General features: G+C 42.0%; 1 protein-coding gene and 1 long non-coding RNA gene across 2 annotated transcripts; one reads left to right on the plus strand and one right to left on the minus strand.

Annotated features, from left to right (window-relative positions):
- The first annotated feature begins 321 nt into the window (after nt 1-321).
- Nucleotides 322-21,117, plus strand: LOC115561481 (uncharacterized). Its single transcript, XR_003979922.1, has 2 exons — nt 322-440; nt 21,073-21,117. It is a non-coding gene; the product is annotated as an uncharacterized LOC115561481 (long non-coding RNA).
- LOC115561480 (NLR family CARD domain-containing protein 3) lies at nt 2,084-10,058 on the minus strand. The gene is made up of 13 exons (XM_030381581.1): nt 9,659-10,058; nt 9,446-9,520; nt 8,588-8,684; nt 8,359-8,478; nt 8,170-8,283; nt 7,895-7,964; nt 7,485-7,716; nt 5,289-7,068; nt 4,892-5,062; nt 3,622-3,795; nt 3,226-3,399; nt 2,982-3,059; nt 2,084-2,361 (listed from the first exon to the last, which is right to left on the minus strand). The coding sequence occupies exons 3-13, from the start codon at nt 8,668-8,670 to the stop codon at nt 2,352-2,354; spliced, it is 3,006 nt and encodes a 1,001-aa protein (XP_030237441.1). The 5' UTR covers nt 8,671-8,684; nt 9,446-9,520; nt 9,659-10,058; the 3' UTR covers nt 2,084-2,351.
- Nucleotides 21,118-24,002: the final 2,885 nt, after the last annotated feature.

The following is a 24,002-nucleotide window of genomic DNA, read 5'->3' on the forward strand; positions in this document are numbered from 1 at the left end:
TGAACATCATTCGCTTTCCCCATCGACCACTCCTATTACGAATACAATATTCAATCTCTTTTAAATCAGGTTCCGTGTCAGGCTTATCAAATCAAAACGTGTCAGAATAAAAAGCCCTCGAGTATATTCAAAATTTAAACTCTCCAAGTTGACTTGTTCAGAGCAAAAACAGCTGCTATTAAAACAACACAATGTAATACATGTAGTTCCAGGCGTAAAGATACATCTATTCAAAATGTACACAGATTGCTAGTTATTACAAACAAACGTTGCATCAGGGGTGTGAACCCCCCCAGGCTCAACCCGCAGAGTTCCCCTCTAATCTAATGTTGCCACTAAGTAAAACAGCCCAGCAGTTGGAATACAGAGATGGATTAGCAATGAACAACCAAGCTCTAAAAATAGTGTGTGTGTGTGTGTGTGTGTGTGTGTGTGTGTGTGTGCGTGTGTGCGTGTGCGCATGAAGGCCTGAATGCATGTGTATGCGTTTTTAAACATGCTTGAAATGTATGTCTGTGTATATATTTGTGTGTGTGTGTTCCTACAAATGACGCACGGAGGCAGGGGGCAGATTCAGGTAATATCTTATTAAAAAAACAAGTTTATATGGTATTTGAAAATTGAGATCTTGCAGTGTAAGTTAAGCACCTGTTTTGTCAAAGTGCGCTTCTGAAGCATTTTGATCTCACGAAAAGAATGCAACATGAGTTCTGTGCTGAGCAGAATGTTCACAAGAAATGGTTGGCAGGAAATGCTAACTACTTAAAGAAACATATAGACACTTATAGTATAAAGCCCTGGAGTGCATGTGTGGAGAACATTCCCTTGACTTTGATGTTCGCGTCCAAGAGAGGGTTAGGCTAAACTGACAATTATAGTACAACACTACGGTGTGGGTTGATGCCGAGGCTTCTTGAGAAGCGGTCTATTGGTCTTATTTAATGCTTATACACAAAGACTGTACTAAAGGAATATTGCATATTTTGCCAGTCTCCCCAACTCACGACATTGCAATCTTCCCCGAACAAGGTAACGTGTCTTTTCGTGACGCCGAAGTGCCCGTTGGTATGCTCTTCGACGTCACGGCCAGGAGCCATCGGCAGCAGGCTGGGTGGACGCGAGGAGCTCTGTCTGGTCAGCGGTTTATTTTGATGTCCATGTCAGAGTTAAGATTAAGCTTCTCAGTTTCATGCCACGTGTGTGGCGAACTCAATTAACAACATCGCTCACTGCGATGCTATAATGCTAGAACGGTACAATTTCTTTTTTCATTTTACTATACTGGCCTGGCCAGTACACACATTGATATCAGCAATCTCATAGTGTGAAATATTGTCCAATGTCAGGTCTTTAGACCAAGACTAATCTGAAAGAAAGCTGTCCTTTTTCAACAAGCTAATTGCTTCTGCCAGAGAAAATCGTCAAACTTCTATCTAAATCTTCATTACCCTTTTTCATTAGGCTTATATAGTTATAGAAACGAATGAATAATTAAGTGACAACCTGTTGAGAACTCCAGCCATACTTTTGAATGGTGATTCATCTCTGACACAAGAACGCACTGTTCTTCCTTTTCTATAGATATATCCTACAATTTGAGAGACCATCTTGCTCCAAACAGCAACCAGAGCTGACGACATTGCAGCCCCCTTGGAGGGGGTTCAGGCACGCTTTGGCCAGATCTTGGAGATGTCGTTGGGTGGGGCTCGGGTTGTTTAAACTGGTAGCTGAAACACAAGTCAAGTACTGACTCGGCACGGCCCTAAGTGCAAATGGAAAAACACCAAAAGAGAGCAGCGGGTTCACTTGCTTTTTAAGATATTTTCGTGAATCTGGCCCCAGAACTCCATAACCTAAACCCAGGGTGGAGTTCCTGGGTGAATGTGGCATGAAAGGTGTAGATGTGTGTCAGTGTGTCTGAGGACCCTTCAATACCTGGGGACACTCTGTAGAAGGACAGAGTACCAGCAGACCAATCCAGATACACTCCTAACCTGTTGGAGCCAGGGGGGGGAAGACATATTTCTGTTCTAATACCGTTGTACCAGGCAGTGTACCCATCTTTACGACAATCAATACGCCAGGACTTGCTGTTCCATCCAAATGCGCTATCACCACCATATCCTAGCCTTGGGATTCCTCTGTATGTCACTCCTGTGGCAATATCTCCTTCCCTCTCAATCTCCCAGTAACAGCGGCCAGTAAGACCCTCTCTACACAACACCTGTTTAAAGAAGTCAAATCTCTCTGGGTGATCAGGATACGACTGTTTTTCTTCAACCACTGTCACCTTTGTGTTGTCATCAGACAGAGAGAGTTTTACGTTGGCGGTGTTTGGGTCCAGTGTGAGTTCACAAGCATCTGACGGGAGAACAAGACATGAGAAGGCTTTCAAAACACAAGGAAATAAAGGATGAGGTAGTTCATCAAATATGAGCCATTTAAATAATGTTGAAGTGATCTGTATGTGTTTGGTGTTTAAACCTTCATCACAAAGCAAATGTTTGTATTATACTATGTAGGATTAACAGCATAATTCCTTTGTTTTACCCTGAACAATGTACAAGTAGGCCTACGCTGTGCCATTATAGACCTTTCTCACCATGCAGACCTGACATTTCATTTCAAACATATTTCTAATTGGTTCAAACACATGTTTTATTGGAACAACGTTTCAAAAAGCCAAACTACAATATCTGGAGTAAGTGATAAAGTAATAAATAATATAATAATAATTGCAACAATAATAATGTTACAATTGCATATCATGAATATAAATTACAAGTATCACGATTATTATGATGCACTGGCTCATTTAATATTTGTACAAATGATCACCATCACATGGTAAAAAATATATAGCAAATATTAATTAAAAATAGCAAGATTTGAACGAACAGACGCTACCTAATGCCTTGTTGATGGGCTTTTAATCTAAATAGTTAGCGTGTTGTGATGAATCAAATTGAACAGACACTTACATTTCTTCAGAGCTGATTTCAGCCTCCACACTCCACCATGCTCGACACTGGGGGTAAATAGTGAGAGCAGCTTGTTGTCTTTAAACATGGAAACATTTTAATTAATTTGATTCATTTTAATCTGCAGTATCATCACTTAATAAACAACATGAGTTACATTTGCATTTTTTAAAGCACTTCTAGCAGGTGGTTGAATCCCTTGTAGGAGACCTTGTCGCTAAGCTGTCAGCTGTCCTTTACGTACCTGAGAGTCTCCAGACTGCAGTGTGGATCCTCTTGTCCGGCAGAGAGCAGCATAACTCCTGAGTCTCCTGGGTGATTGTAGCTCAGGTCCAGCTCGCTCAGATAGTTGGGGTTGGATCTCAGAGCTGAGGCCAGAGAAGCACAGCCTTCCTGTGTGACCAGGCAGCCAGACAACCTACAGATACACACAAACGCACACTATACAAATTCTATATTTACGGTGTAAATTTGAACTTTTATGGATGTAAATCTGTTAAATGTCTTCTGATATGAAATCTTGTGTTTCCATTAAAGGTTCATCTTTGACCCTATTTTCTTATCATTTTATGATCGAAATGATCGGAAAATAGGCTCCAGGTTGAAAAATACCAAAGTTTTCCCTGTAAATTAAACTGACCGTAGAGTTTCCAGTGTACAGTGTGGACTTCCCAGTCCAGCAGAGAGCAGCTTCACCCCTGAATCCTGAAGATCATTGGCACTCAGGTCCAGTTCTTTCAGACTAGAGGAGCTGGAGCTGAGAACTGAGGCCAGAGCTTCACAACAACTCTCTGACAGCTTACAGTCATTCAGCCTTCACACAAAATGAAGAGGAAAGGTCAGGAACTGTGTAGGGCTGGACCCAAATTTTTAAATTAACCAAATTATCCTTAAGTTTTTCGCCTGTACAGACTATTTTTATGTTTAAATGAGGGACAACTACTATAATTAATAGCCCTACTCTATTACTATGGACTTGGTGTGTCTTTGGATACTTTTACACTCTGTCTCTCTCTGCCATATCTGATGAAGGGATTTGAAAGTCACGCAGCCATCCTAAGTGTTTTGCGTTATTAAAATAATATCACATTTGTTTAAAGAGAACAGCTTCAGAAAGGAAGAAATAATGACTTGATAAATCCTGATTCTGAAGTTCCTTGGTTTGTATAGAGCTTCTTAATGAACTATTCCAATATGTTGGTTCGGGAGACTGAAAGGATTATCCCAAACTAAAAATGATGTCACATGGCCAAAACTACGTAGAACTGTGTTTTGAATAAGAGAAGTATTTAACGTTTTCATTATAAATAAAAGGGAAATGTAGGTGAAATAAAAATTAGATCTTTGAATGTTAGTACTTAAAAAATATGTAGAAATCCAAGATAAAACGTGTCATTAAAGTTCCCCTAAGAAGATCCAGATAAGAATTTTTAAGAAGAGGCAGTTATTAAAGTTAAGTTGATAACTCTTAACTTCACCTTACTGCCTTACTACATGATAACGGGTAGCATAAGATTACAACATACACCTTGTACCATCATTAACAAACGGTTACATAATAATATAACCTAGCCTACACCTATTCGTCATTGTAACAAAAAGTTGTTTCTATGAAGATTGTATAAAGAATTTATTTACTACCAACGTTGGGGGGACACTATAATTGTATTTTGTGTTTATGTTTCTATTTATAATGGCAAGCATATGAATGTACTAGAATATCCACCTTAACAGCAAGGTGGAAGAATCCAATGATGACTGTGATGAATGTGATCCTCACAGGTGCGGGGTTATGAGCTGATATATTTAGACGTCATTAAGGAGGACATTGGAGGCGGTAGTTTGGAGGTTTCAAATGTCTTCTGATATGGAACCTTGTGGTGTAAGTTACACCACCAAGTAGAACTGACCTGAGAGTTTGCAGTGTACAGTGTGGACTCCTCAGTCCAGCAGAGAGCAGCTGCACTCCTGAATCCTGTAGATCATTACCACTCAGATCCATCTCTTTCAGACATGAGTTGGAGCTGAGAACTGAAGACAGAGCTTCACAGCATCTTTCTGACAGCTGACAGCCATTCAGCCTTAAAACAAAATAAACAGGAGCATATTAGTAGCTGTTATTAAAAAATATGTATTTGTAGGTTGTATTAATTTTAATTATCTATTGGGTATAAAAGCAGATTATTAAATAGCTTGTATCATTAACGCTGTAGGGTTTGTAGTGTTTTGCCTATCATTAATACCTATATTGTAGGCTTATGTGTATTGGTTTATGTGCATAATAATACATGTTTTTAGTGAACCTACAGAGATGTTTTTGAGGCTTTCACCACTGGCATCATCCTAAGAAGACCCTTCTCTGACGCTGAGTACTTCTTTAGGTCAAACACGTCCAGATTCTCTTCTGAGGAAAGTAAGATGAAGACCAGAGCTGACCACTGAGCAGGGGAGAGAGATTCTTTGGAGGGACTTCCCGATGTCAGGTACTGTTGAATCTCCTCCACTAGAGAATGGTCGTTCAGCTCATTGAGACAGTGGAACAGATTGATGCTTCTCTCTGGAGCGAGATCTCCACTTATCTTCTCCTTGATGTACGACACTATTCCATGATTGGTCCATGAGCTACTTGCTGTCTGTCCCAGCAGACCATGTAGGAGAATCTGATTGGTCTCCAGAGAGAAACCCAGGAGGAAGCGGAGGAACAAGTCCAGGTGTCCGTTCTCACTCTGCAAGGCCTTGTCCACAGCACTCTGGTAGAGGAATTCTTCTTCCTGCGAGTTCAGTTGTTCTTCTGAGAGCAGATTTACACCAGTGTCTCTGAAGGACAGGAAGACATAAAGGGCAGCCAGAAACTCCTGGATGCTCAGATGGACAAAGCAGAATACCTTCATCTGGTAAAGTCCACATTCCTCTTTGAACAGCTGGGTGAACACTCCTGAGTATTCTGAGGCTGATCTGATATCGATGCTGCATTCTGCCAGGTCTGCCTCGTAGAAGATCAGGTTGCCTTTATCTAGCTGGTTAAAAGCAAGTTTTCCCAAAGAAACAATGATCTCCCTGCTCTTTGAACTCTGTTGAGAATCTGTTTCTGCGCTCCCATGATACTTCCTGATCCCTTGTATGGACTGAACTCTCAGGAAATGGATGTACAACTGAGTCTGGGTCTGGGGCATCTTGTCTCCTCTCTGGGATGTTTTGAAGAAGTCATCCAGTACTGTAGCAGTGATCCAACAGAAGACTGGGATGTGACACATGATGTAGAGGCTTCGTGATTTCTTGATATGGGAGAGGATGGTGCCTGCCAGCGCACACTCTCTGAATCTCTTCTTGAAGTAATCCTCCTTCTGTGGGTCGGTGAACCCTCTCACCTCTGTCACCAAGCCAACACACTGAGCAGGGATCTTATTAGCTGCCGCAGGGCGTGTGGTTATCCAGATGCGTGCAGAGGGAAGCAGGTTGCCCTCGATGAGGTTTGTCAGCAGCACGTCCACCGAGGTCAACGCTGTGTCATCAGTCCAGATCTGGTTGTTCTGGAAGTCCAGAGGAAGTCGACACTCATCCAGACCATCCAAGATGAAGACCACTTGGAACTGATCGTATGTGCAGATGCCTGCCACTTTGGTTTCAATAAAGAAATGATGAAGAAGTTCCACCAAGCTAAACTCCTTCTCTTTCAGTAAATTCAGCTCTCTGAAAGAGATGGGAAATGTGAAGTGTATGTCGTGGTTGGCTTTGCCTTCAGCCCAGTCAAGAGTGAACTTGTGTGTTAAAACGGTTTTACCAATGCCAGCTACTCCAGTTGTCATTATTGTTCTGATTGGTTGATCTTGTCCCGGCAAGGGTTTAAAGATGTCTTCACATTTAATTTTTGTTCCCTCCTTGGCAGTTTTCTTGGCAGCTGTTTCAATCAGTCTGACCTCATGTTCCTTGTTGACCTCTCCACTGCCTCTCTCTGTGATGTAGTGCTCTGTGTAGAAGGTATTCAGGCCTGTTGGCAGTCCTGCTTTAGCAACTCCCTGAAACGCACACCTGAACTTCTCCATCAGGTGAGCCTTGATTTTATGTTGGCACTCTACAGCAACAGATTCTAAAATAGACAAACCAGAGAACAATATGATTTTTCACAACAATACGATTGGTTTTGGTGACAGTGGTACTTTAAATTTGACTTTAGATGTATCTTGTGACTTGCTCAAGAGTTATGCTATTGTTGTGTATCAGTGGAAATTGATTTGCTATGCTAGAAAGATGGTGTTACATCTCTTCCACTGAGTTACATATCTGGATCAAACCATTTAACCTGATACCCCCACAATAACCTGACATATCTGGATCAAACCATTTAACCTCCAGGAGGAGAGATATTTCCACATGGAAATGTAGAAAGAGACTGCTCTTCCAAATATTGATCTATTTCTATTTTTACTGTAATTATTTAAAAGATGTCAAAATGTCTCTGCTCTGTTAAAAGAAAAGTCACTTTTGTGTTTTCAAGTCACCTACCGCTCCTCAGTTTGCCGGCGAGTTCATCCTGGTTGAGCTCCATCAGACAAAGCTTTGTGATGTCTACTACTCCCTCTATGGCACGCCTCCTCTGATCCTCATTCTTACAATCCAACCCCTCCTCCTCCTTCTCCCTCTGAGTCTCTGAGCCTTGTGGGGCATGCAGGAAAATATCCCTCCAGAGCTTCTTCAGCTCCTTGTCTACAAAAGCGTGTACCCTCTCCTCAGCCACCTGGAAAATAACAAATGTCAATGAGACTTTTACTCTGAACAAACTGTGGACATCGGAAGCGTCTTTCCTGGATTCACGTCCCACTGGTCTTAAAAAGGAAGCCTTGAGTCTATACAAGAGAGGCTTTATAATGTTCATGGCTAGCTAAAGTAAAATTAATTGTCGGATATTAACACACCTTGATCAGCTCTGTTTGAAGCTGTGTTGCAGACTGAGCAACGGTAACCTTTGAACACACCTGGTGTTGTCTGTGGAACACACACACACACACACACACACACACACACACACACACACACACACACACACACACACACACACACACACACACACACACACACACACACACACATTGGTCCTACTGCATTTCTCCTGACTTCTTAACATCAGTATCTGTAAAGGCTGATAACAACCAACTGATGTGTTTCCATCATCAGTTCATCAAACTCCTACCTCTCCTCTCTGGAGGGTTGTCCTTTTTTGAAGTCAGGAAAAAGACCCATAGAACGGTCACTATTCATGGAGACACAACTGGGTCCAGGGGAGACTGCACCCTCATGCTTCCCACTAGAAAAAAAAACAATCTAGAAGTAAGGATTTGTAGTCGTCTTTTAATTAGATAAATGATTTGATAAATCATACCTGCTCTCAGCACGTTGGTGACTTCCATCCTGAAAGTTCGGAGGAAAATCCATAGACCCATCACTCTTCATGGAGACACGGCTTGGTACAGGGGAGTTTACTCTCTTCTGCTGCTCTGGGCTTGAACACAAGACACACACAGCTTTTACTCAGACAAATGATTGTGTCATAATATATCACTGCTGAGCTCTGAGAAGGACAGACAGACAGTTAAAGATCCTCTTCTTACCTCTTAGCTTTGCTCTGGCGGCCATGTTCCCCAGACAGAGTGGTTTTAGAGTTGGGACCCCAGTCCTCTCTCTCCTCATTCATCGTAGAATGGAGACCTGTACACAAACACAACTACATATTGTTTCTGTGGATTATATTTGAATACCGAACATGAAATCACAATCCTTACGTAAATACCCTCCACATCTCTCTCTGTCTCTCACATCTCTCTCAGTTCCAGTTTACAAACATGGTTGGCTGCGCACTCAGCCAGGGGGGCAATGGACCATTTTGTTACCATAATAAACGACTGTGGTCACATTAGCGACTGCAGCAATGTTCATCATATCATAGTGTTATGTATAAACCGTATTGCACTGCACTGTATTGTCTGATTTAGCCTAACAATTTAATGATAAACACCTATTACGAAGGTGGATTTGTTCGGTTGTCTGTCTTTTGCATTATGTGTATTTTTGTTTGTAGTGTCATCCTAATATCACTGACTCGAATAGCATGATTTGGCTGCATAAATAATTGGCCCTAAGAAAGGTTAAAAGGCTTTCGCTACTAAAAACGTATGATTTATAAACTTGGCTTCAGTTGATCATCAATGAACCTGCATGTGACTTTTAAACAGTCAACCTAACTTAACGTAAAACCTTTTTCTTTTTTAATATCATCATTAAACGATAATAACGGAAGACACATTAGAAGAATCCATCTCCACTGATTACAGAAAAACAATTCGGGGACATTATATAGTCTACCCTTAACCTCTTAGAAGAACGTGGTGCATAAACTAAAGAAAAGTGCATGCAAATCATAATATTACAACTCGAATCCATCCTTTTACAGATGTATCAGTCTCACATACCCGTCTTGTGTTTATCGAAGGGAATGAAAAAATAAATGTTGCCTGGCCTCCCTCCATCACCTCCACGGCGCCACCCTTCCATCACATTACGTTAATACGTTAGCCAATAACGTTAGATACACCACCCAAACAGTTCATACCAGCAGAGGTCCCTCAGTCGAAACATTCGCTCTTTCACTTGTGGACTTTTTTTAATATATTTCCTTCACTCACCGTAAAAATGATTCCGTACAGTCCGTTGATATCAAGGACCTATTAAAAGTTTGTCATGCGTTGATATTTTTCTCAAGTTTACAGGAACATACCGTTTCCTTACGAGAAGTCACTCCCCCCGCGATAAGGAGGCTGCAGTATCAGTAATCAGGATGACTTGCTGGATCGCAGTCTTAGGACCGCATATTTAGGACCCACGATTTCATGACACTGCCTTCGGTAAGACGATCAGAGTCTGAGATCTGAATGTGAACCAAGATTAATTGTTTGACGTTAAAAACAATTCTGGTCTATTGAATAGGACAGAAAAGATAGTTAGCAGCACCAAAGTGAGTAGCTTACTTAGGCTTAAAAGGCACACAACATAATGATCCATTTGCTTATGATGGCTTGCTGCAAAACAAACTATGATTTGATTTGTTTAAGGCAGCCGTAGTGCCGCTTGGGCAACAAGTGTAGTGGCACACAATGGTTGCCACTACACTGCGTCTTGTATTTCAAAAATACTGTAGTCTGCCACTGCCAGAGTTAAACTTTGGGTCGTAATGTGAGAAGTGTGGAGTAAAGGTGCAGTGATTCACAGCCAACAGTAGTCATACCAAACCTATAGTAATCTTGAGTAGTATTGTATTGAATCATTCGGCGTGAGACACACGCAATTCAACCCATGCACACACTCACACGCCACACTTCGTATTTATTTTGAATCAAATGGGTTTCCAGTGCGTAGGGTAACCAGACTTCCTCTTTTGCCCGGACATGCCCTCTTTTTGGGACACTCTAAAAAAAGAATGTGTGGCGGAATTTCAAAATCGTCCGGGATTTTATTAAAGCATCATACATGTTCACATTGAATTTTGCGTTGGGTTTCTCTGGGTCGTTCACGAACCGCTACGCCCTCCCCTACTCAGTTGTGTTCGCTTCGCATTGGTGGAAGTGAGTAGGGGGAGTGGTTAAGTAGAGCCTTCAGATTGAATGGTTTGACTTAGTTACCGTCATGTTTTGTATTTATTTTTTGACCATTACTGTTTTATAGGGACAAACATTAACACATTTCTCCTACAGGGGATTGATAAAGTTATATTTATTGAACAGAAAGAAACAATTGGTCATACTTTACACACTTTACCACAGCATTGGCCTACTGAATGCCACATAAATAGCCTATATAATTATGTTTAACACGTTTAAAAGTTCAGGGGAAAGTATGCCTCTACTGGTGTTGCTTAAGCCAATAGCCTTTTGAGGCATGTGTTGTTTCTGAATATTAGTGGGGTGGACTGGCCATCTGGCATATCGTCCCGGTGGGCCGTTGACCCAATGTGGGCCGGTCCGGTCCGCAGCCACTATGTTTTCTTTTTTCCTCTCTCTCTCTAAATTCCCTCCAATTGGGCCGGCCAATGGGCTACAGAGAGCTAGCAGTGTGTTGCCAGCATCGACGCATATTATTGGTCTATGTTTGTCATTGTCAATCAATCATGGGCTGACTGGCTCAGAGAGCCCTGACAGTGCTGTCAATCACAACACAAACCAGGGTGGGCGGGACCTCATGGCATGGGCCGGAGTCGCGGGAGCCGGTACGGAGCAGAGCCCCGTTTCCCGAAAGCATCTTTAGCCTAAGTGGATCGCAGAGTGGGTCGTACGAGCATCGTACAGTTTTCACACCGTTTCCCGAAAGCATCTTTAGTAACGAACGTCTTGAAAACGCTCACAAGTCACGAGTAGCTAACGAGTGCTCCAGGGTACTCGTTGGACGCTAAGAGCCTCGTTAGCCTATAGCCTCAGTGGCTTAACCAGCGGACATTCCTAGTATTGGATGCGTTTTATTATAACACATTGGTAATGGTGTATCACGTGCGTCTGAGCCTAATGTGGGCCATTATGTTCTTAGTTTGAGAGAGACAGTCCAGGAAATGTTTGAGCAGGCAGGGCACTTAAAATGTGTGAGAGAAAGTGGGGGGGATTTGTGCAGACTGACATAGGCTACTCATAAAACGTAGCCTAAAATAATGTAATCTAATAATGTAAAATAATAAAATTATTAATTATAAAAATATAAAAAAAAATGCAAAGGAGCAGGCAAAAGGCTGGGATATGGTGGGGATTGGTCACGTTGACGGGAATGTTTAGTGACATGTGGGAGGGTGGAGGGGGTTAAAAAAAAGTCTCAATCACTCTTCGACGTGCATGAAAACCAGCCGCGTAGTTATGAGGGAGGCCGTCCTCACACCGATCTTCCTCGTCGGCATCGTCCTCAATGTCCTCCGGTTCAACCAAAGCTACCCCAGCCTTAGCTGCAATTTCCTCCGACATTCCTGCGTCTCCCCCTGCGTCATAGCCCGTTTCAGCACCATGTCAGTGGACAGGTACAATCCTACGTTCGTCTTGAGCGCAGCGAATGCGCGTTCACGTTAAGAGGAGTTTCGGGAAACGCTCCAAAGAAATTATCGATGTTTCGAAAGATCCACCTTTCGAACCATCTTACGAGCGAAGATCCATCGATATCGGGAAACGGGGCCCTGAAAACGCCCAGGTGGTGCTGAAAAACTTAAGCCTCTGGAGATGGAAGTTAAATGTTCAAAATTGACAGACCTATTTGGTGCCGGGGTCCACACCCCAGCAGGTGCTGCTGCACCAGACGAGCGAGTGGAGGCATATATGCTAAGTAACGTTAGCCTGGGGCTAGCTATGCTACATTTTGAGACATGTCCAAAACAAAGTAGAAAACGTTTTTACATTGAATGTGATGTGACCTATTTAACTGCATGCTTGTGACAACATATTATCCCAGAGTTGAAGGGCTGTGTCTGTTGGTAGTTGTGGTTGATTTTGTTTGAATAGGCCGAATTGTGATATTATGGGTTATTATTGTTCAGATGATTTGGCTAAGCTAGCTAACAGCTGCTAACGTTAGCAGTCTCTTGTTGCCATAGCAACAGTAAACATTGACATGGACTAATGAGCTGTAAATAGAGATGCAGAATCAAGCTGTATTGTAAATACAAATGTGACACTTTGAATTTGAGCACAAAATACAAGTAAACCTATTGGAAATAATTAGTTTAATTGGCAATATTTGCCATTGTATTTATTGTAATCTTTCAATTCATTTATTGTTTACTGAGTGATGACTATTTCGAGAGGAATGCAATATGTGTATGTTTAAAGGTTTATGTGAAGAAACATACTATATGTGTGATAAAATGACAATTGGTTATTCATAAATGTCTCTTTATATTCTCTGCTACCATCATCTCCTGTCAAACAGGTTTTCCTCACCTGCTAGAAGTTATGAGAGAGAGAGAGAGAGAGAGAGAGAGAGAGAGAGAGAGAGAGAGAGAGAGAGAGAGAGAGAGAGAGAGAGAGAGAGAGAGAGAGAGAGAGAGAGAGAGAGAGAGAGAGAGAGAGAGAGAGAGAGAGAGAGAGAGAGAGAGATTCTCTTGACTTTGTGAGTTTATTATGCAACTTGTTTTGCGTCAGATTGAAACAAAAGGTTTGATTATGATTATTTCCTGGTTGAAGATTTTCACATATCTTTTTTTTGCATATCTTTTAAGTTAAATGAACAGTTATGCGGGTAGGCCGAATTACAGGTCTGAATAGATATGCATTCTCATATACATGTATGCGCACATGTATACATACATGTGCACATACACGTGTATGAGAATATGAGAAAAAAAATTAAATTCTCTATTTTTGGTTTCATAATGACTGAGTCACCGTTAAAACAAATTGGTTTCAGCTCTAATGCTGTTACTGTCTGTAATATGTTTCTATTTAGATTATTTGTCAGGAGATTTTGTTATTATTGTCCGAGTCTGGTTTTAACTAATGCTGGGCTTACACCAAACGATTTTCACAGTCACAGACTAATAACTGCAAGAGGGGATTTAGCGTTGGATCATGTGTGATATTTAACATGGGTTTTGTAGTAGATATGGCGGGTGGAGATGCAGCAACCACAGGATGTCTGTTAACTTCCTGTTCGGGTTTCACACCTTTCTTGTCAGCAGCACAAGAAACACAAACTTGAAAAACAAAAAACTGTACTATTATTCGGATATACAGGGTTCTTCCCGTTCGTTCCCACCCCTAGTGCTAATAATGTAGTGGGCTGGTCTGGAGAGAAAATGCCAAGGCTGAATTTTTCTCCCAGTCCACTATCATACATTAGTCACCATGTCTGAGTGTGGACACATTTGTATGCAGTCACATGTTAATATACCCCCCCCCCCCCCCCCCCCCCGCCGACAAAATCATGTCTCCCTCTGAACTCAGTTCAAAACTTGAGAGCCCTGTGATTATTGTAATGACTTCAACAGACAGCAGCCCTTGCTCAGTCCCTGGTCTGTTTCCTAGTTGGTTCCATACGTGTCTTTGCCCGTATGGATAAGCTGAATTTTACTAGGTTTTCCAGGTTTGTTTTTTTAACACTGAAAAGACTGCAACGGATGTGATACTGGAGCCAGGTTTTTTTGATCTTGAGGCGGGTCTGGTCTCCTCATGTGATGTGGATGCAAGGTTTCATATCTACACTGTTAGGGGTTAGTGTGTGTGTGTGTGGGGGGGGGACTAGGGAAACCATGTTACTGGAGCTTAATGTTCTATGACACCCTCCCCTGCTGAGAGAGAGCGAGAGAGACCTATATGTGATGATGCATAATAATGTTATAGCCCGCCCATGCTGTGAATGCTTGCCATTAACTGCAGGTTTAGTTGTGTTAGCAATTCCGCTGTTCCCAGGCCCCCCACCCCCCCACCCATGCATATTTGATCACTTTGAGCCTGCCACAAAGTGTTTAGCAGTAGGCAATACTTAAACTATAACATGAGGCATTTAAAAGGTCAGATTTCTCGTCAACGTTTCCAACTTCCAGCGTTGAAAGTTTGATTTCATTAGGATTGAGGAACTGGTACAGATGGCTGTTAGCTTCCTGGCGTTGCACTGCGTGGTTGCGGGTATACCGCCTCCGGCCTTGGGCTCTATCTTGGTTTGATGCTCCAACGGGACTCTGTTTTTATTAGTCTGAATTTACGTTATGGTTTGTGTCCGAGCCTTCAGGCGCAAACACATTGATCAGCCTGCTAAGCTAGGCTACACTAGGCTAACAGTTGATAAGCAGTGGATGGGGGGCCGTTTGGCATTAGTTACGCTCGGCTGCCCCACAACACCGGATTTACTTTTATCACGGCTGAGTCAACATGGTGTTAATTAGCACCTCCTGTTGGTCAGAAAGTGGTGGATTGGAACATGAAGGCACTGCCTACTCCATATTTTCAATGAGATTGTTAAAACCAATGAATTGAGTTATGAAACCTGTCCAGTCCTATACCGAAGCTAATCGAACAATCGTGTCGACTATGAAACTAAACTAAAAGTGAACAATGATTCTAGTTCTGATCCTCAAGGAATGAATGATCATCACTTTAAGCAAATTACCTATTACATAACTGCAGCTCTTTTGAAAAGAATCTGAATGAAATTGGACGTTGCCAACAATTCTCCCTTCTTGTTCTTGAAATTGCAAAAGTAAGAATTCAGCGTTTCAATTATAAAAGGTGAAAGTGTAATCTTGCACTAAAATCAAACCTTGGGCACAGCCCCAAATCCGGCCACTCGCGATGTATTGCAACTGAAGCCTCTGATTGGCTCAAATTGGTGCAAGATGATGTCGCTTGCCATGCGGACTGTGACATCACTCGAGACTCATTTGAACCAATGGTTGAAGATCAGCGTTTGTTGCTGCTTGCCAAGCGGTTCGATGGCTTGGCTCTGTTTTCACTCCACTTGTCTTGTCTCCGGCATTCTGCTATGTGTGTTTTCAGCTTTAAACTTAAAGCCCCCCCCCCCCCCCTCCCCGTCAGTATGACAGAATTATTTTCGTTGCAGAGATTTTTTGTGCCCACTCCGAATACTATTATGTAGATCAGCCCCGGGCAATTTAATTCCCCATCATGCATTTGGAATGTGACACGCAGAGTCTCCGCTCCCGCTGCCCATACCAATGAGACGCTCTCTCGAGTAAGGATGAAATCTGCCACACACGTTCCTTTGACACCTCGGGTTGTTGGGTTTGGTGTTCGTCTTTTAAACCAAAATGTCACACATGTAGAACGCATTTAAATGCTGCCAAAGATTATAATGCAACGTGAAGTCAATGTGACTATTCACTTTTTGGATTACATTTTATTATGAATCTAAGTCAATATGCCTATTCTCTTTTGGATTTATTGTGATTATGAGACAAAGTCATTATGACTACCCTCTTTTATAAATACTTTTTTTTTAATTATGACTTTTAATTTTGTAAATAATTTCCAATCATTTGCTTTTGGGAATTTAATCACAGTTTATGTTACGATTTTATTCACTGTGGGGGGTTACTGTTGGCCTAAAAAGAGTGCTTGTAGGCTTATGTTTGGTGTTCATATATGACATATTATAATACATATCAGATTATATTACTCATATAATCCGCTGTAATTTAATGTACACTGTTCATCTTGCATCGTGTACTTTACTGTCCCCGATTTACAATTTCTCTAATACATAGCAACAGGAACAGGCATCGTGAGGTATACAACATGATTTAGACATTTATGGACTGACATGAATTTATGTGATTATGGACTGAGAATAAATAATGTGTTTCCCTTGTGACCATGTGACTTTATTGGGACCACTCTAAAGAGAACCGTATGTGCTAGTGCAGGGGTCTTCAACGTTTTCCAGGCCAAGGACCCCCAAACTGATAGAGAGATGGAGTGGGGACCCCCTACTTTTATATTGTATAAAATTGTGTTTTATATTAAACTGGTCCTATAGTGCCATGCATAAATGCACCTTGTTATTTTGCATTCAATACTTAAGTTATTCAAATAATACACAGGTTCATATGTTCATGTTTTCATTTTAAACATGTGCAACGTACAGTGAGTAGGCCACTGCCATTCATAAACATAACATAACATAATAAACTGGTAGCTGCCAAGATCAACAATGTCTGTCAATTGCATGTAATCATGCATAAAAGCAATTCAAATAGACAATTTTAAAACATAAATGTGGAAAAGATAATAAGTGATGTTTGTTAGTGTCTTTCTTATCACTCCAGGAGTAGTCCGGTAACTTATCAACCCCAGCATGTCCGGTTGCTAAGCGACGTCAACGTCTTTGGCGAATTATTAGCGGATATTTCTCTGCTGATCGCTTACATTACCCCTTACCTAACAGCACTCTCTCTCTCTCAACAGTCTTCGCTGCGAACTCTCATCCAAATACGTATTGTTTGCAGCGGAGAAAGGGGTAGATATAAAGACCGGACGAGAAACTTACGTCGCTGTGCTGTCCTTCTTCGTAATTGAAGGGGCAGGCAGAGAAAAGCTCCCTCCTGCTGGGCTTTCATTAGAATTAATTAATCAAAACAAATACATAAAAATGTCGCAGCCAGTCAGTCCAGCTGTGAGCGAGAGACCGTACGGACGAATGTACGCTTACCACTTTTCTAAATGCCATATATACAGTACATTCGGATCGCATGATAGGAATAGATCTATTCTGATTAGAAATCGAATAAAAGTGTCCATGTAATCGTGGCTAGTGTGTTGGATTCACGTTAATGCGTGTAAAACATTTCAATTTGTGGAAAGAATTTCGCGACCCCCCCCCCCCCCCCTCCCTGTAGTACCTCTGCGGACCCCCTAGGGGTCGTGGACCCCTGGTTGAAGACCACTGTGCTAGTGGATTAGAACCATTATTTTATTTATGATCATGAAAACAATATCCTCTTTGAATCCTGTTTCCCTAATAAGCCAGAACATGCTGTGATTGAACCTCTAATTGTTTAAGTGAGGCTGTGAGTGTAAAAATACACCTAAATAAAATAAACCCAAGGCAATGCATTTCTTTATGCCTAATTAGTGGCCAGTTGCTTTGCCTTGATAAACTAAGATAATGAATAATTAAATTAAGCTTCGATGTCCACCGAGGCAGCAGATGCCTCTATGGAGACCGTAGACGGCTCTCGGCTTGTCAGAGAAAACCCATTGAATATTAATTCATTTTTACAGTTCTTAAGCAAACACTGCACACAACAGTGAGGCTGCAGTTTTAGATTGGCTGGCCTAGAACCACTGCCAGCGATAGATGATGATGATGGTGAGGGTGATGATGATGATTGTGAGGGTGATGAAGATGATGATACAGGTGTTATATTTCCTTTCCATAGAAGGCTAAAAGTGGCTGAAACCAGGCTTCTGGATAATTTATCATTTCACTGTATATACAATATAGCTGATGGCTTATAGTCACGATTTGTATTGTGTTTGTATTTCTCTTTCAGTGGTTTAGACTTTAATAATTTTGTGGGCAGTGTCGCATAATATGTACGATTTCATGATTTTTCTGCACGATACACTAACTATTTCCAGCCCCTGTATTATATAACGTTGCTATAATGTCAAGGACTCTTTGAAGATTAGCCAATCATAACAAACCAAAACCAGGGAAGACCTCTCATTGGCAGGCTTCTGTGGGCGTGGCCCGCCAGTTCTTCCTCAGCCAAGTCCAATCAGACGTAGCCATAGCCCAGCTGTAGCAAATAAGTAATCAGCCAACTTGCAGACAGCCTGGAGGGGCCTTCAGCGTCCTACTTCCGCAAGGTGACATATCTCAGAATCAAACGGATCATCACCCGTCTGAATTTAGGTGGAATGGGATCTGTAATCATGTGTTGGCCCCTGCCCTACCAGGCTCTGTATGAGGGGGAGCTGAAAAATGGCATGTTATGTTCGGAAATGTAGGCTCCTTATCAAGTCAGATGCAGTTATGTTTTGGTAAACTGTTGAATGAGCAGGAAAAATCAGCTCAGAAGGTAGGCTACAAAAGTCCAGCCATAAAACCATGAAGTTTCTTTCCCCGAGCAGGCCATATTTCACTCATTATGTATACATCTGAGCTTGGGTAATCTGCTAATTAGCCAAACCAGATGATTGATTTCAAATCCTGGAGAGGACACAGATTCTCTAGGTTCCTCCTCTGCTAATTAATTGAGGATGGACATTAACCCAGCTGCGTTTGTAGGATTTTAAGACATGCAGGGCTTATCCCAGGCCACCGTGGGGGGGGGGGGGGGGGGGGGCTCAATTTAATGTTTTTTTTATGCTTTCTAGCCCCTTAGTCAAAGTACATGTCTCTGTCTCCATCTCTGTGTTTCTGTCTGTTTCTCACACTCACACAAAGTGTGTGAAGTAGATCTGCTTCTTGGATGACACAGAGGACTCAAAAACCTATTTGCAATTTTGATCAACGATATATCATGTGAGGGCTTTAATGCATGAATGGAATAACAGATTCATTATTTTTTTATTTTTTTTAGGGCTATTCATAAAACATTCACGGCTGTAGCATCAGACACCACGACACCGCTGCTGTAATCTGTGTTTAGTGTTTCAGCATGAGCTAGTTTAGTTAAGGCTTGGGTGCGGTTTAGGTCAAGTAAGCATTATGGGAATAGTAGTAGTAAAATCGTTATAGTAGTTCATCCAGTATCAGTCATAATACAGTGATATTGCTAGCATGATAGTTTGGGCTGTGCGTGTGTGTGTGTGTGTGTGTGTGTGTGTGTGTGTGTGTGTGTGTGTGTGTGTGTGTGTGTGTGTGTGTGTGTGTGTGTGTGTGTGTGTGTGTGTGTGGCCATCGTGGCCACACACACACACACACACACATACACTGTGCCCTTGATTAAGGCAGCGATGCGTGGCTGGGCTTCGGGGGTTGAACACAGGTTGCTTCGGCACTCTGACCTTTCTGATCAAATATACATGTGTAGGACATTTCTATCCTTTAAAATACCATATGAAACATTCAATACCTCCACATTCGCTCAGTAGTTGGGGAACAGGAGCTCAATTTATACCAGCGCCGCACCACTAATAAATTTCTTGTCCTCTGGGCTTTGGTACTTTTGTACATTTTCATTTCATAAAGCTAAAGAAAAACTCCAGCTCTGAATGTATCCAACTATATGAAGAGTAAGCCGGGGCAATGAAGAGAGCCTTATAGTGACTGAAGGAGAGATGTGTGGAGGGAGGTAAAATTCAGCATCACTTAGACGTCTAGCAGAGAGTAGAAAGTTGACTGTAACCCATTAGCCGATCCATAATACACTTGGGATGCACTTCAATTTTTCTTAGCATCAACACTGTGTTTACATAACAGAGACAAGTAAATTATTTCCAGCAAAATCTTTTTTTCCCCCCCCTTGCGTTGTGTCCCTCATTAGGTAGCAATGGGTTTTTCAGCCTACCTTTGTAGGCCTGAATGACCATTTTATGATTTATATTTATTTATTTGCTATATATTTGGACAAGCATGTTTAGTGGATAAAACACTTAAACTGCTATGAATGAGGATAGGTTCATTGAATATAATTCGGAACAATATTTTACTAATGCCCTTTTACTTTTGAATTTGACATTTTATATCTTCTGAAAAAAAATCGATATTAAGAAGGTATCAAACAAAAAGTTTGGTGTTTGAGGTGTCCGTCGCATGGGCACGAAAAATCCTTGATGTTTCAAAGTAAATATAAAATTCAAAGTGGACGAAATCCAAGTTAAAAACAAACAACGGTACAAAAGGCTCAGTAAATCAGCAAAGTTGCCTTAATAATCTCTCAAAATATTTTCCAACATCAGTCAAAAAGAAGGAATTGGGTTTCAAAAAGCTACGGTGGCCTAACACAAAACTATTATGCTTACCAACTGTACCAACTGTGCTCTGTTGAAATTGTCTTTCATGGTCGCCATGGTCGCTATCACCATCATTAGCACCACCACTGTCAATTTCCTCGTTGGTTGGGGGTTGATTTCCCCATGCCTAACGGATACAAGGATGGAGAAATATCAAAGTCATACAGTTGTCTCAGTTTTGTTTTGATGCTTTGTTGGCTTTGGTTAAATCTTTACGCTGATGTGGAGGTGGCAGAGTGCAGGGCACGAGGGTGCCTAGTTGTCTCCGTGTTTGATCCCAGCTTTTTAGAACAAGGGCCCCTCACTACGTTTAAAGTTGGCACTTTTGTGAAGTGTTGAGCTATAGGTCTTGGTAAATCAGCCTTTATATGGCAAAGCATGAGCATACAAGAGTGTTCAAGGTCAACGTATTTTATTTGTCAATTGCACAAAATTAAGGGCAAAGCAGTCATAGCTGGCAATGACATTTTTGTATCCCAAGCTCTCCTTAACAATACAATCTATCTCAATACGGTCGAATATATGACCATTTCGAAAACCACATGTCGAACAGAAAAAGGTCTTTATCTTTAGTCTTATTTCCTCATCGCTGATTATTGTTACTAGAATAGGTCTTATGAATAATAAGACAATGGGAAGTTAGCTCTAACATCCACGAGGTGTGTGTGTGTGTGTGTGTGTGTGTGTGTGTGTGTGTGTGTGTGTGTGTGTGTGTGTGTGTGTGTGTGTGTGTGTGTGTGTGTGTGTGTGTGTGTGTGTGTGTGTGTGTGTGTGTGCGTGCGTGCGTGTGTGCGTGCGTGTGTGTGTTGCCACTGCACAAACATATTTGAGGCGCATGTGCAGAGCAGCACTTGTTAAACAACACTGTCATCAGAGTTTTATAGGCTGATGTAGGTGCGGCGTTCAGAGACAGTGGGTCTAATTATCATAATACCTTGAGTGATGAGTGCACACCAAACCTCTCTCTCTATCTCCCCCGTCACCGCTGCATGTGTGATTGGATGCCACCGGCGCCCCCCCAAATCACACCGCTATAACGGTCTAATCAGCCGTTAACGAGCCGTGCTGAAAAAATCAATGCGTGTGAGAATCCAGAATATTCTGCTCCCATTAATGACAGGGCAGACTTCTGTCGATACGCTGATGTGGAGGTGGCAGAGTGCAGGGCACGAGGGTGCCTAGTTGTCTCCGTGTTTGATCCCAGCTTTTTAGAACAAGGGCCCCTTTTTGTCCGAAGCACAACCCTTTTTTTTTTTGCTGAATAACCACTTATTGATTTTTTTACCACGTTTGTTAAGCGCAAATAAGTGATGTTATCAGAGCCAGGGCCAACTATGTCCCTACCTGAGGATGTGTCTCCATAGTGAATCTGCATCCTCAATGATTCCACGTTTAGGAGTTTACTCAAGGATATAAGGATGGTTGTGTTTTATTTTGGGAAAATAGGCCTAAAAGACCCAAACAAAGGAACAAATGTTTTCGAAAAGTCTCTCTCCGGTATCTGTATCTGTCTCTCTCTCCTGTGACTGTATGAGGGGGATATGAAGACCACGTGATGCACGATCACAAGCCTCCGGGTTCCCACGTGCACGACGGCTATGATGACTGAATGTGCCGAATGTCGACCCTGAGAAGAGAAAGCAAAAAAAAAAAGAAGTAACACGCATCACACAAATAAAGTCAAAGGCCAATGGAACGCCACACGTTTGCCTCTAGATTAAATGGCCTTCCGTAGAAAACTGTGTACTGGATCATCCCATCTCGTCTGTCACCCTGCCATATCGATAAGCACCGTTGGGCACGTTGCATTATATTCTCTATAATTGTGAAGGGAAATAATGCAAGCCGGCTTCCATTTACGCAAACACTGGAGGTTCGGGCTGTTAGAAGAATAAATAGCTCGGTAGCAACCGCTCACATTTATTCCCTTATATATCTTGGCAGGAGTGAACGTGAAAGTGTTATGGAGTGAGAGTGCCCCCTGGTGTCGTGGTGAGGTATATATATTGGACATATTTCCAAACAAAAAACGGATCGATTGTGTTCGATTTTCAACAAAATCTTGAAGTTAATACAATGGGAGGTTATCTTGATATAATACTTATACAACGTGCATATTTAACCCAGAACAACTGCCCCTGTGTGGTATCTTAACTGAAATGCCTCTAGATCTATGTGCCAACGTGCAAGGACCATTGTGTCATACACGATAACCTCATTGACACACACACACACACACACACACACACACACACACACACACACACACACACACACACACACACACACACACACACACACACACACACACACACACACACACACACACACACACACACACACACACACACATCACTTTAGCGTGTATAATTCCTCCAGTCACGCGGAAGGCAATTAATAGTGTTGACCCTGTTGACTAACTGACAACATGTTAGTGCCGCTGGACGCCAAAGGGGGAGACAGAGAGGGCATCCCCTTCCCTCCATCTCTCCCTCCATCCTGCCTCTATATCCCTCCCTCTCTCGTTCCTCCATCCCTCTCTCCCCCCCTCCTTTCCACCCTCCCTCCTTCCTCCATCATCCCCTTCCCTCAATCCCATCCCTTCCCTCTCTCCTCCCCCCCTCCCACTCTCTTCTCCCTCTCTCCATCCTTAATCCTCTCCCTCTCTCTCTCCCTCCATCCTCCCATCACTTCACCCTTCCTCCCTCATTCCCTCCCTCCTCCTCCTCTCTCTCTCATCTTTCTTAACCCCCTCCTCTCGGTCTGACAGCCAAGGCCAAGTGGGTAATTTTCGGTGGCATTTTATTGTATTGTTGATGTGATCTGATATAGGCTGTTTCCTCTCCTAGGAGCGTATTAGAAAGACACCGGGAGACGCTGCTATTGGATTACCGGGCGTTATGCACCACTAGACTGCTGCCAGCTAAATAAGCAAAATAACTCACGCAAGATGCAAGGCAGTTTACAAGGGCCTGTTATTGTTGTCTGTGTACCTCGCTGCCTCGTTGTGTTTGATGAATCACGGCTTCATGCCTGGATTTGTTTTTCCATGTGGCTAACTATGGCAATGTCCGTAAAATCTGCTTACATTATATTTTATTTTAGGCCAGATAAAACTTCATTAGATGAGTCTGCACAAACATCCGGAGGATTGGAGAGGACTTCAAAGAAACAAGAAAATATAATATTAGGCAAATGGATACAATATGATGAATCAACATTTTTTTTTGTAAATGTATTTATTATTCAAGCCAATATAAAAACCATGAGCAACTCATTCGTATTGCATCTCTATTCTAATAATGTTTAATTGAACATTAAGTGGACATTAACATTCCAGCTTGTAAAAGGTTATCATTTATATGAATCGAAAATACCTCTTCAAGACAAATAAGTAAACATAATGTTTTGCAATACTCTATGCAGTGACAGTATTTGTTTCGTGGGAATGTCTGGAATTAATATGTTCCAACTAAGAGAACTACAGTTCCCTGGGCCATCAAGCCTTTTTTGTAGGAAATAAAAATACAGGTCATTGGTTGGGCACCGAACCCCTGTGACTGAGCATGTGACTGAGGCGCGCCAATCA

This window comes from Gadus morhua, chromosome 16 (assembly GCF_902167405.1).
Source record: "Gadus morhua chromosome 16, gadMor3.0, whole genome shotgun sequence".
In the NCBI taxonomy this organism is placed as follows: Eukaryota; Metazoa; Chordata; class Actinopteri; order Gadiformes; family Gadidae; genus Gadus; species Gadus morhua.

Bases quoted from the DNA above. Each gene is read 5' to 3' on its own strand.
- LOC115561480 (XM_030381581.1), bottom strand. From the start codon at position 8,670: ATGAATGAGGAGAGAGAGGACTGGGGTCCCAACTCTAAAACCACTCTG. The intron at 8,284-8,358 runs GTATGATTTATC...TTTTTTTTCTAG, and splicing joins CACCAACGTGCTGAGAGCAG to TGGGAAGCATGAGGGTGCAG. The intron at 3,796-4,891 runs GTCAGTTCTACT...TTTTGTGTGAAG, and splicing joins TGTACACTGCAAACTCTCAG to GCTGAATGACTGTAAGCTGT.